Source organism: Eublepharis macularius, chromosome 1 (genome assembly GCF_028583425.1).
Source record: "Eublepharis macularius isolate TG4126 chromosome 1, MPM_Emac_v1.0, whole genome shotgun sequence".
Lineage (NCBI taxonomy): Eukaryota > Metazoa > Chordata > Lepidosauria > Squamata > Eublepharidae > Eublepharis > Eublepharis macularius.
The window spans coordinates 222,531,612-222,544,846 of record NC_072790.1 but is presented as its reverse complement, the minus strand read 5'-3'; the positions used below and the strand labels follow the sequence as shown (position 1 = coordinate 222,544,846).

Here is a 13,235-nt window from a genome sequence, read left to right as displayed (position 1 = left end):
GAAGTGATGTTGTCATGCCTGGCCGGGAGCATATGCACTGTGCATTTACTTGGGTTGCCTCTCAGTGGCGGACAACTGCTGGGCAGCTTGCTACGTCCTGCCAATCACCAGCAATTGTTTGGTTTTGGAATCACCAGCAATTGGCAGGCAGGGAAGCTACTGTTAGGAGTTTGCCTGCCACTGCCGGGCACCTAAGAACCCTAATGGACACCCCTCCCTTTAATTTGCATGACTACTCTGTGAGACAGTTCACCTGAGAGATAATTACGGGTCAAACATCACACAGGGAACTTCCTGGTAGACTAGGAATTTTGAAGAGAGATCTCCCAGGTCCTTCTCTGCCCTTCTAACCACTGGATCTCACTGGATCTCAAAAGTGAGAGGCTAAAGCAACTTACAGTACAATCCTAATAACAAGAACACACATAAAGTTGCCATATACTGAGTCAGACAAGGAGTCCATCAAAGTCAGTACTATCTACTCTGACTGGCAGCAGATCTCCAGGTAGGTTTGCTTTTCTGGCAAGCTCTGTTGCCTACCACTGGTCCAAGAGGCGATGTGGGGGAGGGGAGTTCTAGGTTTTACCATAGAATTTCCAGTGATTGCTAGAGCTACCTGCCATCAGAGAAGTGAGGTAGCAACATCATCCCACATGTCCCTGCCCCCAGTGCTCCTGCTGGTTGCCAGGCTTGACCAGGCTATTTGGCAAAGGTCATTCACATCAGCCTCTGCCTGATCCTATTAATTGAAGATCTCAAGGACTGAACCAGGGACCTTCTGCAAGCAAAACAGAAGTTGTATCAATAAGCTATGGACCCTCCTCTGTAAGTAGAGCTGACACCCTTCTTAGTCCATTAAAGTCAATGGGCTTAGAATGGTGTAGCTTTGTGTAGGATGGCACTGTCTCTACTAGAGAAAAGATTAGAATGGCATGTCAAGTAGAAATTAAAAACACTTTAAAAAATGAACCAATACTACCTGTCATTCCACGGAAGCCAGGCAATCCTCGTGCGCCAAGATCTCCTTGGTCCCCCTTGAGGCCAGGTTGCCCCACAGCCCCTTTTCCCCCAGGGAACCCTAGATTCAAAAGAAGAAAGATAAAGAACAACACTATAGATCAAGATTTGGTTGGTCAAGAAACTGTATATGTCCAAAAGGAATTATTTGGGAGGGCTTTTGACACAGGCAGGAGGGATGTACTGTAAAGAAATGGTTCCAAAAGATGCTTTAAAAAAACATAGGGACTGTGGACTATACTACTGCGTACTGTCTGTTGCTATGTATGCTCCTACTAGATACTTGCATCATTTAATGTGTCCTGTTTAATGGTTTATGTTTTGTTTAAGCATTGTATCAGATTTGTGCTTGTTTTTCAAATTTTCTATTGCACTGTTTATTAGATGCATTGCATTGTCCATTGGATATCCCAGCCATTGATTATATTTGTCTTACAATGTGTAATCCACCTTGAGAAAAGTAAACTACAAATATCATAAATAAATAAATGTCTAGCAGGCCTGCCAGTTGGATCTCCTATTTTCCTAACTAGAAATCCCTGACTGGCAGTTAAATTTTGGGCTAGCCGCCCTAGCGCTCCTCCAAGACCATTGTCCCTGCAAACTCCAGAGCTCCTGACTTGCACCTTTGGGGATGAAAGTAGGCCTTCTCTCTTCCCTGACTCCTTTGCTTTGAAAACTGTCAAAGGATCATCCTGAACATTCCCCCAAACACAGACAGTTGGTAGATGAACTCAGTTAATACTCAGAAGCAGGGCTTTTTTTCTGGGAAAAGAGGTGGTGGAACTCAGTGGTGGAACTCAAGACCGCACAAAGACGTCACTTTGGGTCAGCTGGAACAAGGGGAGAGTTTTTTTAAGTTTAAATTGCCCTCGGCAAAAATGGTCACATGGCCGGTGGCCCTGCCCCCTGATCTCCAGATAGGGGAATTTTGATTGCCCTCCACGCCACCAAGCCAAGCAGCGCGGAGGACAATCTCAACTCCCCTCTGTCTGGAGATCAGGGGGCGGGGCTGCTGGCCATGTGATCATTTTTAAGAGGTTCTGGAACTCCGTTCCACCGCGTTCTCGCTGAAAAAAAGCCCTGCTAAGAAGGGTATTTTGTGGAATTCTTCCTCTTTTATAAAACTGTCTGCCAAACAAGGCCCACCAGCGTTTTATGCTACTATAGTGTTGATTTTTTTTAAAGATACCATAACTGCATGTCTGAAGGGCAACTTGCTTTTTTTGTTCATTTATATGTCACATTTCCAACCCACCCTTCCTATACGGAGCTCAGGGTGGCGTACATGATTCTCCTCTCAACAACTCCTCTATGAGGTCGGTTAGGCAGAATTGCCAGTCCAAGGGAATCCAGTGAATTGCATAGTGAGAGGGGATTTGAACCTAGAGGCAGCCTATCACTTTAATTGCCAGAGAGCTGTTGCCCTGCAGGGCCACTGGTGGCCAAGAACATATGGCCTCTGCAGCGCTGTCAGTACCACAGGAGCCACTTGGCTTAGTTTGTTTCAGGGATATTTGACAATCCACCTGTTTACAAATCATAACCACCCCAGGATTCTTTGGTAGTCTGGCTTGGGATGGAGTCACTGTGGGTCCAGGAGACAGGTGTTACAAAGACCTGTTATAGCCCAAAATGGTTCTGAACATTTGGTAATATAACACTGTTAGACTTCAGCTGCTCCCACTATATGACCTGTTAGATGACTTCCAACATTACTATTCTAAGAGCACTCTAATAATTGCCAACACGCAGCTGACATCTTGCAAAGCTTACTTAATTGGCGTCCAGAGGTTCTGATGCATAACATTCCCTGAAGGCTGGTTAAGCAAAGAGGGTTTTTTTGTGTGAACTACATAAAAATGTTCTTTTATAAAATATGGGGAGCCCAGAGGGTCCCAGCACTGCAAGAGGAAGTTACTCCAACTGCTTTCAAGGCATTAGTGTTCTATAAAATAGGCATAACTTTGAAAAAAAAATCTGACATTCCCTCTGCCAAGCCTTGGAGAGAGTGGCGGCGGGGGGGGGGGGGGGAGGTTTCAACCAACAAGAAGTCCATTTCCCCAATGCCCTACAAGTTATAAATTCCATGGTCATTTCCAACTTCTCACAGCAAGTACATATACTATTTCTTACATGCAAGTTCCTTTTATGTCAGAATGTTAGAACAGTAGGAGCAAAATCAGGCATGCAAATTGGAAAAGTGCCATGGTTTTGCAAGGCCTGCTTGCACCCCTTGACAGTTTTTATTGGGGTGGGGGTTGGGGTTGGTAAACACACAGCTTCATAAGATTCGCTTCAGCCTTTCCCCATGTGGACATCATTCTAACAGCTGGACCTCACCTGCTCCGTTTCCAGTTACTGCTCTTGCTAAGGGATGTACAAGGCTGCCCCTTTTCAAGTCTCTTTAAATTTTGGATGCTACCAACACAAGCCTTTACATACACACGCACGCACGCGCATACACACACACACACACTTTGTTTGTTTTATGGCATTTTTACACCATTTGTAATTTTTGTGCCAAATAGATGCAAAAATCACATACGTTTAACGCTGTACAGAAAGTGCTGTACAGAAGAAGGTAAAAAATAAAGACCCACAGATTTGACCTGCACTAGTGAAAAACAAAAGAGAAATGAGGATTTCTGAGCCAAAACAATGAGGGCTGAAAAATCTGGTAGCAGCCTGACTCTTTTCCAAGTGGAAAGACAATTCCTGCCTGAATTCACAAAAGGTATAGCTGAAACATGGCATTATCTATTCACGTTCTGGTGTTTCCCCCCTCCCTTTCCTAGAATACAACCTGATCTATCAGTTGCCAAGATCCTGGAGTATGCCAAGCACATGTTTCCAATGAGGTTTCTGCAATGGCCTCTTTTCCTGAGTGGTAACAGCTCATTTAAAAACCAGGCGGGGATCTGGATAGTTTACAGGGATCTTTCCAACATGACATTAACATAACATTACATGACAGTGCGCCTAGAAGAACTATCCATGTCAGCTTTTCTGAAGTGGAGGAGGGATGACAGTTTCTTGGAGAATCTCAGAGCCCATGGATATAAAAGGAGAATAAGATGTTCAGTTTGCTGTTAGTTGTGAATTCTTCTTTGGGGTAGATTAGTCCTGACAGGAGCAAGATCTGTTAAGAGGTGAGATGTTCCCTGAAACTAGATGAAAGCTTTCATTCCTCAGGAGACAGTTAAGAGAAACAGAGTGAATTCTTGCAGGATTTGAATCTAGTTTGAAATCCCATCTGTTTTAACCACTCTGGATGCTGTGCTGTCAGCACACAGTCATTCCCCCACCCCACCCCAAATGGCTGGCAACCCTAAATTAGGTCTTTAGGCCAAAGTTGTATTATATGTAATGCAAATAAACCTGTTGTGCTCCTTCACAAGCAGCTGGTATCTGTTCTTGGGGGAACTTGGAGGATCCTGCCAAGTTCCTATTATAACAAGTGGCAATGGAGATGGGACAGAGGCATTCCTGAGAGTTCCTTAAGCATCTAAATCTGCAGAGGCTGAAGATTGGCCTGTTGCATAAGAGATTCCCTGCCAGGAGCAGCAGATCCGGCCTTCGTAGCAGGTTCTGAACTGTTCTCCTGATACACTTAAAGATTTAAGCAGTTTTTGTTGGCCAGATTTGTGGTCGCTGAGTCTAAACAGAAAGCTACTTTCTGGTCTTCAGTGGGGAAACACTGATTGTCATTGCTGACTAACTTATTGGCTCCAACCTTGCTTGCAGAGACCCCACTAGAGACATTATTTCAGACTTTTCAGCAGCATTTTGAGCCTAAGCAAAGTAAATTGATTCACAGGTTCTCGTTACAACACAGTCATCTGCAAGCTGGAGGGGGCTCCAGGTCCTCCCCTAGAATCAGAGTGGTGGCAGACAGTTAAGGTCCTTGTCTCCTCCAATGCTGAAGGAGGCAGGAGGGAAGGAGAGGGTGCATAAGGTTCCCAGGTGCCCGCCGGTGGCAGGCAAACTCCCAGGGATTCGCCCCTCATCTGCCGATCGCCCAGCGATTGGCGGGAGGGGGCATGCTCCCAGAGTTGCCTGCCACCGACAGGCACCTGAGGAGTACACACCATGCGTGTGCTCCCAACCAGTGCGGTGATGTCACTTCCAGAAGTGACGTTGTCAGCTGCTCACAGGAGCGTTTCCGCACTTTGTTTTGAGCCAATTTGGGCCCCAAATGGGCCGAATTGGCCCCATATGAAGCATGGGAGCACTCACATGGCTGGTGTGCTGATATCACTTCTGGAAGTGATGTCATCACACTGGCTCCAGGGTGCGAAAGAGGACCTCTTGCAGTGCACAAGTTAAGTGCCATGGATTCCACCCTCCTGATGGGAGGTGAGAGGTACCTGGCTACCCTATAATTGTATGAGGAAGGAGAGATCACTGGAATGGATGCCCCCTTCATTGCAAACCTCACATGGCACCATCCATTTCCATGACAGGGAGGCATTCCCTCTGCACTTTAGCACTCATCCCCTTTATGGACAATTTCACACTCTTTCACAAAAGGGTGTTGAAAGAGGTGGGGGGGGCTTGTTTCACAGGAGGGGAAAATGTTCACTCTTCCCTATTTTGGCTCAATGCTAGCTGGTAGTTTAGGGCTTTCAAGGTCAAAGACTAGGGTTGCCAGTCCCCCTCTGGGAGAAGGGGATCCCCCGCTCCCACCCTCTACCCCCGCTTACCTGGCCAGCAGGGGGAATGCACTTCCCAGGCCCGTTCCCAGGCGGCACACTGCAGAGAACAGGAGCGCTCTTGCATTCTGCAGCAGCCTGATTTGGCCCAGATCAGGCTGCTACAGAGTGCAGCAGCACTCCCCACTCTGCCGCGGCCCACTTCAGCCCACATAGGGTGCAATTCAGCCCCCCTGCAGAGCATGAGAGCACTTCCAAGGCAGCCCATGGCCTGTGCGATGATGTCACTTCCTGGAAGTGACATCAGTGCCCAGGTCGGGAATGCATGTGCACGGAGCACATGCATGACACAGACAACAAAAGGTAGGTCCTGGGCCTCCAACCTCCCACCCGTGGGGTCGGGGGACCTGGCAACCCTATCAAAGTCCAACATGTTAAATTATGCCTGGAACCAAATAAGCAGCTGGTCAGTTGAGCCAAGATGGATGTACACATTCTCTGACCCTGTTTTTCTCAGAAGATCAGCCACTTTTCCAATTGCTGCAGCTGCTAGACCATCAAGAACCACCCAATGCTGTTCAAATGGGAGGCTGCTGAAACGGGTGACCAAGACAAGCTATTAATCCAAGGAAAAGGGCTCACCAGTCTAACATGGTACAAGACTTCCCTTGCTGCTTCTGCCACTAAAGCAGGGTAAAGGAGCATCCCCAGATATATTTGCAAGAAGTCTGAGGGAATCCTGATTTGAGACGGAATGCTTAAGGAGTTCAAGTCCCAATGGGGCAGGATACAAATGTTTTAAATAAATAAATAAAATAAACATGATAATGTGAAATGACCCAGATGTCAGCATAAGCAGCATGGTAGTACTGTATTTAATCCAAAAGGAAGAGTAGGTTTTCTTCAGGTGTGCTGTCAAGAAAAAGAGGGTTCATCTTACATTTGCAGAGGAGTTATAGCTATGTACAGTAATAATTTGTGCATGTGTGTGTTCGTAACATTTTTAGGAAGGGAGTCATCTTACATCCAGGACCGTCTTTCTTTCGTGATCAAAAGACTGGCTGCCTAGAGAACATACAGGCCTTCAACACAACCACAAACAGAACTCTTCTGTTACACTCCATGGCAAATGGTTGCCCATAGCTGGTCTCAATCAAATCCAGGAGTTCCCTGATCCCAGTTCCGCTGGGACACAACTCTTAGGCAATAGCAAATTGTTAACAACGGCCCTTTAACATTTCTATAGCATAAGCTTCCACTTAGATATGAAACTGTGTTTTCCTTTAGTGCTCTAATTGAATTTCCCTTTGCAAACAGTGGTTTCAATGAAGGAGGAAAACATTTCCTGAAGCCTTTAGAAGTTCATGAACAGCCCAGATAATAAAGCTGAAATCCCACTGTAGTTTGGAGCACACCCCCAGCACCAGTCTTCTTTCTCAGGGATGTGGAGAAGCCCATGAAGAGTCACTCCCACTTTCTGCTTGCTGCTGCTGAGATGGATCTACGGTCACACACCTACCACGATCCCATTACGTCCTCTGGCCCAATGCCATCTGTTCTGTGGTCAGCGCATCAGCACTAGCATGAACTTTAAGGCCGTCCATGTGCAGCCCTTTCACAAAGTGGGAATGCAAGCAGAAAACTCTACAAAACAAAACCCTATCTCATTTTTGTTTAAATGGAACCACGAAGGGGAATTGGCAGGTGATCTGATGGAAGTCACGGAGTGGAGAGAAAGAATTGAAAGGCCACAGGGTGAATTTGCCTAGAATATTTGCATTCCTTAAAGGAAGCCATACAAATCACACATCGAGCATTGATTACTATTTGTACGCTGGTATTTCCTGCAGCAGCATGGACAGAGTATATGCGTGCACACCAGAGTTTCTCAGATTTTTAATTTGATCTGAGCAAGGCTGTTAATGATAGGATGTTTTGGAGGTCATTAATTCATAGGGTTGCACACACACAGGTATGCACACACACTTTCATAGGGTTGCACACACACATTGAGAAGCATGGATACTCATGCATCCTTCAATGCTATGTCTGTAAATCTTGAATGAGCCAAATATTTCAAGATGAGGGCATGTCATGCATACTATACTTTGTATATTTGCTTCTGGAAAAACTGATGTCCACTAGGCAATCATGTTTGTGGCAAATAGCTGTTATTATTCTAGGCAGAAAACATTCATTGTTGCTGGACCTCTGAGAGCTGCTTCATGTATTATGCTGTTCCTCAGTGGGAGTCACTTTTGTGTAGAAAAATGCACATAACTCACATGGAGGATCTATGCAGAAGTTGCATGCTGTCTCTTACACAGAGGAGTCACATCCAGGACTTACTACATTACTACAACAGTCCCCACCCTACATGAGAGTCTACGTAACTTATGGGGATTTTAAAGGAATCAGGGAAGACATGAGATGTTGACCCAAACAACAGATGCACCTGACACAAAATGTTTAGAAAAGAATAGGTGAATTGCTAGGGTCGTGCATGCATGATACAGCAAGGCCAGAACAAATAGCCAAATCTCTGAAATTACTCCAAAAACATGTTTGGGAATTCAATTTCCTCCCTACTGTCATATCATATTCCCCCACCCACCCCAGAGGTGCTCAGAATGTCTACCGGCTTACAACTTCCTAACATGTTTTGGCAATTATTTCCAGGTGCCTTTGGATGTTCACCCGCATTTTCTTCCACTGCCCCTTCCAGGCCTTGTGTGAAAGAAAGATCAACTGATGCTAGCTAGCTAGATGATAGATAGATAGATAGATAGATAGATAGATAGATAGATAGATAGATAGATAGATAGATAGATAGATAGATAGATAGATAGATAGATAGATAGATAGATAGATAGATAGATAGATAGATAGATAGATAGATAGATAGATAGATAGATAGATAGATAGATAGATAGATAGATAGATAGATAGATAGATAGATAGATAGATAGATAGATAGATAGATAGATAGATAGATCAGGGAGAATGGGAATCTTTGCCTTAAGTAAATATATATTCTTCCTTTCTTCATATGAAATCCAGAAGCAGCAATGGAAGAAGAACCAGTTATTCTGGCAGGGTTATCCAAAAGCCACTTATAATCTCTGCCATTGAATATATGCTCTGTGCGTTAAGACTGTGTACAGAAAAGAGACATGGCATCATGTGATGAAGTGGAAAGAGCACAACCCGCTTTTATGTACAGCACACACTATGCATAAAATGGAAGCCAAACGACAGCAACAGAAGGACAATTGATACTATGTTTATTTCAGCACATCAGACATGTTGAGGTAGTGTGTGAGCATATGCACACAATGCTTGCAGTGCCAGTAAGTCATAGGAACTGCACTATACTGAATCAGACTATCGAGTTCAGCACTGTCTACTCCAGTTGGCAGTTGCAGTCCGGATTCTCAGGTGGATGTCTTTCACATCATCTTATTTTTTTAACTGAATATGCTAGGGATAGGACCTTCTGCAGGCTAAGCAAATGCTCTCTGACTGAGCCATAGCCCTCCCCATGCACAGCCCCTCATAAGAACCCAAAAGTCTCCTCCTCCTCCTCTTCATCAATCCAGTGCATGCAAAAAGATAGTGAGTGCTTTCTATAGTGACAGGTTACCTCGCATTCCAGGTAAGCCAGGAGGGCCAGGTTCGCCTTCCATCCCTTCATTGCCTTGATCCCCTTTTGGTCCTGGAGGCCCTACAATATAAAACGTAAAGAGGTGGTAAGGGGCTTCATTTCATACCCTGCTAAACTTAATTGAGGACTGGGGCGGGGGGAGATACATTGCCCATTATGTGGGGATTCTTATAAAAAAATTCTTATCTGAATGTTCTCTCTAGGTTTAGATTACTTGTTTCCAATACGGAGCCAATGCATTGGAAATCCCCTGCTGTTTTGTTTATTTCCAAATGTATAGAATACCGTTCATGTGCTGCTTGCTGTAACTGTTGGGCCTGTCCAGTTCTGATTCTTTTCCCCTCTGAGGTTCATGTGCACAGTGAAAAAAATCTGCCAGAGCTCAGGCTTGTGGCTTAACTACCTGAGAGCTAAGCTACAAGAGACGAATTACACGAGGAGGAGCACGTGAAGGGAGTTGCAATGTTAGCCAGGATGCTGAGTTTTGAAAGAGATCGGAAGGCTTTGTCAAATTCCCCTCTCCACAGAGCCAAAGATCACTTCCTCTTGGCCTCTTAGAAGAGGAGGTAAAACTGACAGAGCCTTGGGGAGGCAAAGAGAAAATTGACAAACCCTCTGAGCAGAGATCTCCCTGACTCTTTAAAACTCAGCTTCCCATCTAACATTGCAACTCCCTTCACGCGCTCCTCCTCATGTAATTCATCTCTTGTAGCTTGGCTCTGACATACTTGGAGTTCCAAGAATGGCATTCCCAGTGTCTTTTGCTTCCTGAAAAGTCAGTAAACAAGGTACTGACAAGGGGTACCTGTATGTTGCCCCTGTATGGGGCAAACCATTCCGGTTTGGAAAGGGTGTGGAAGGAAGAGTTAAATGTGATCCCCCCTTAGGACAAGTTCAAAATGAGAAAAAAAAATGCTGGGTGTTCCATTCATGGAACTCCATAAATCCTGCATATTTGAGCCATTAGTGCAATTGTACAAACAGTTGCTTTCAGAGTCTGTTTGTGTGTTGTTTTTAGCACAAATGTGCATGCGTGCAACAGTAAAAGAATCATACATATATCAAGAATTATTTTTTACAACGTTTAATCGACACACACATCAGAAAGATGGAGGCTGGGGGATACAAATTAAATGAACATGCTGAAAGCTACAGAGAAATGGACTTGCTGTAATTCCAGAATTGATTTTAGAAATTGTCCGAGTTAAGTTGGAGTTCAGGATGAGTAGAATACAGCGGCCAGCAAAATTAAAGAACTATACTGGAGAGATCTGCTCATCCCCGGGACCAATTCACACATGCTCATTCATCACTGGATGACTCAGGTGATGACTTGTGTGTACAAATGAGCTCCTCTCAGAAGTAATCCTACACCTAGACCTCATCTCACTTCAAACAGCATGCCTTTTACTGGAGCTAGTTCACAATTCAGGTACCACATAGGCACTGAGAAAATTATTTATTTTTCCAAGCCCACCAGTGAATTTTATGAGGATGTTAGCCTGGTGCTCTTAGAGCTCCACTCTCTCCACTGTGCCTCAATGGCACAAAATATAGAATTGGGAAGGGTGAGAAATTATGCACTTTGAGCATAGCCTTTCTTTTAGGCCGACCACCTTCATCTACTTTCGCTGAAGTCCTAAATAGCTGTAGGTGTTTGAAGGGGGAGAAGTTGGTCCAGCTGGCTCAGAGGTGAATGACAACAGTCGGTGCAAGCTGCAGCTCCGGCAAGAAGGCCAGCGAGCACACGCACATGCCTTTCCACTTAATGAGAGTCAGATGCCGTTCTCCCTGCACGCCTGTATTGTGAGGCCAGGCGGAATTTTATGGAGCTGCCCCCGCAGGAGGGACCTGAAGCTCAGCCAGGTTGGAGCCAGCTTGGGAAAGCAAAGCGGCCGATGTTTCACAGGACCGTTCTGGATTCCAATCTCCGAAACAGTTCACTTGTGTCAGGATATATGATGAGATCTTGCGAACAGAAAGTATTTGGGAGGGGGGGGTCAATCTTACAGTGTGTGTGTGTGTGAGAGAGATGATATAAAGTAAAATAGGCAGCCCTGTTAGCTCATTTAAAATCAAAACCCCAGCAATATCAACGGAAGTCTTAGTGGTCCCACAGAAGTTGTCTTCAACTTTAAAACGCGCACACAAAAAAGGAAAAGCGAGAAAAACAAGTATGTTGCTAATGAGGAGCATGGTGGAAGCACATAAGCACACATCGGCAACAAGCAAGAAGGTGGTGACTCTCAAAGATCTTTGCACACTGCTTAAGTAGGTAGGTATGTAGCCAGTATCCAAGGTCTCGGCTGCAAAAAAAACATCCTGAGGCAAATAAGCAGTCCCTTTCAAAATCGATGTAGTGTAGTGGTTAGACTAGGATCTGGGTGATCCAGGAATGATTTCCCACTCTGTCACAGAAGGTCACTCGGTGACCTTGGGCCTGTCATATACTCTGAGACCTCATAGCCTCAGGTTTTATACCAGAAGTGTCATTTTTAGGGCCTCTGGAGCACAAGCACAAGTCATTTTGCCACGTGCTCTGGGGCTCCAGGCCTGCCTTTCCCTCCTTCCCCCCCCCCTGCCAACCAGGTGAGTGGGGCTGGGGGCAAAGGTGGGGGTGAGAGATCCCCCACACACACAGGGAGGCTAGGATCCATATTCTCAGCCTAACCACATCACAGGTTATTTCAGGAGAGTGGCCATGTTGGTCTGTAGCAGAAGAGCAACATTTGGGTCCAGTAACATTTTAAAGACCAACTAGATTTCCAGGGTATGAGCTCTCAAGAGTCTCTCGAAAACTCATATCCTAAACATTTAATTGGTCTCCAAGGTGCTACTGGACCCAAGTCTTGCTCATCTACCTTACAGGGTTTGTTGTGGTGAAAAATGGAGGCGAGGAGAATGACATAAGCTGGTTTTGGTCCCCATGGGGGGAAGAACTGAAGAAAAATTAAATAAATAAATAAAAATAATAGCAAGTAATCATTTAGATCATAGAATTTTTTTTCATGATGCTCAAAAGCAACAAAGGTAGGATCTGGGGATTCTTATCACTCTTTCCAATTCATATCGCAAAAACACTATGTTGAAGAAATCTCTGAATTCCAGAGAAGGCCCAGGGCCTGGGCTAGATTTGTACCATAGTAATTTTTGGCCACTCCCCTGCAAAACAAATATCACACTAGAAGTAGCTCCTAAAGTTGCTAGCCAAAGATAAAGATCTAACAACTTTGCTTCCCAACTGATATAAATTGATCGTGAGAAGGGGGGAAATGCACATATTAACTAGGGTTAGGGTTGCCAGCTCCAAGTTGGGAAATTCCTGGAGATCTGGGGGGTGAACGCTGGAGAAACCTGGAGAAAGTGGGGTTTGGGGAGGGAAAGGATGCTGGTATGGCATAATTCCATAGAGTCCACCCCCTTAAGTAGCCATTTTCTCCTGGTGAACTGATCTCTGTGGCCTGGAGACCTGTTGTAATTCTGGGAGATCTCCAGCCACTACCTGGAGGCTGGCAACCCTAACTAGGATTGCCAACCTCTAGGTGGAGTCTAGAGATCTTCTGGAATTATAACTGATCTTCAAGCTACAGAGATTGGTTTCCCTAGAGAAAATGGCTGCTTTGGAAGGTGAACTTAATGAGGTCCCCCCTCACCCTAAACTCCACTTCCTCATGCCCCACTCCGAAATCTCCAAGAATTTCCGAACCCAGAGTTGGCAACCCTAACATTAACACAAATTACTGGTAAATAATCAGGATTGGTTCTCCACCAAAACCATTGCCTGGGGAGTGCACTGATGTGGCAGTGGACTCCTCAGTGGCAGGCAAACTCCTGGGGATTTGCTTCCTCTCCTGCCAATCACCCAGCAATTGGCGGGAGGTAGCAACCCCCTGGAGGTT

General features: G+C 45.2%; 1 protein-coding gene across 3 annotated transcripts in view; it reads right to left on the bottom strand.

The window, feature by feature from the left end:
* Positions 1-13,235, bottom strand: part of SCARA5 (scavenger receptor class A member 5) — a 121,572-nt gene that overhangs the window by 32,953 nt on the left and 75,384 nt on the right. For all 3 annotated transcript variants that reach the window (XM_055000689.1, XM_055000706.1, XM_055000698.1), the window contains 2 exons: positions 9,316-9,396; positions 980-1,078 (listed from right to left, as the gene is read on the bottom strand). In XM_055000689.1, the coding sequence (XP_054856664.1) occupies positions 980-1,078; positions 9,316-9,396 (180 nt within the window). The remainder of the gene's footprint in view (positions 1-979; positions 1,079-9,315; positions 9,397-13,235) is intronic.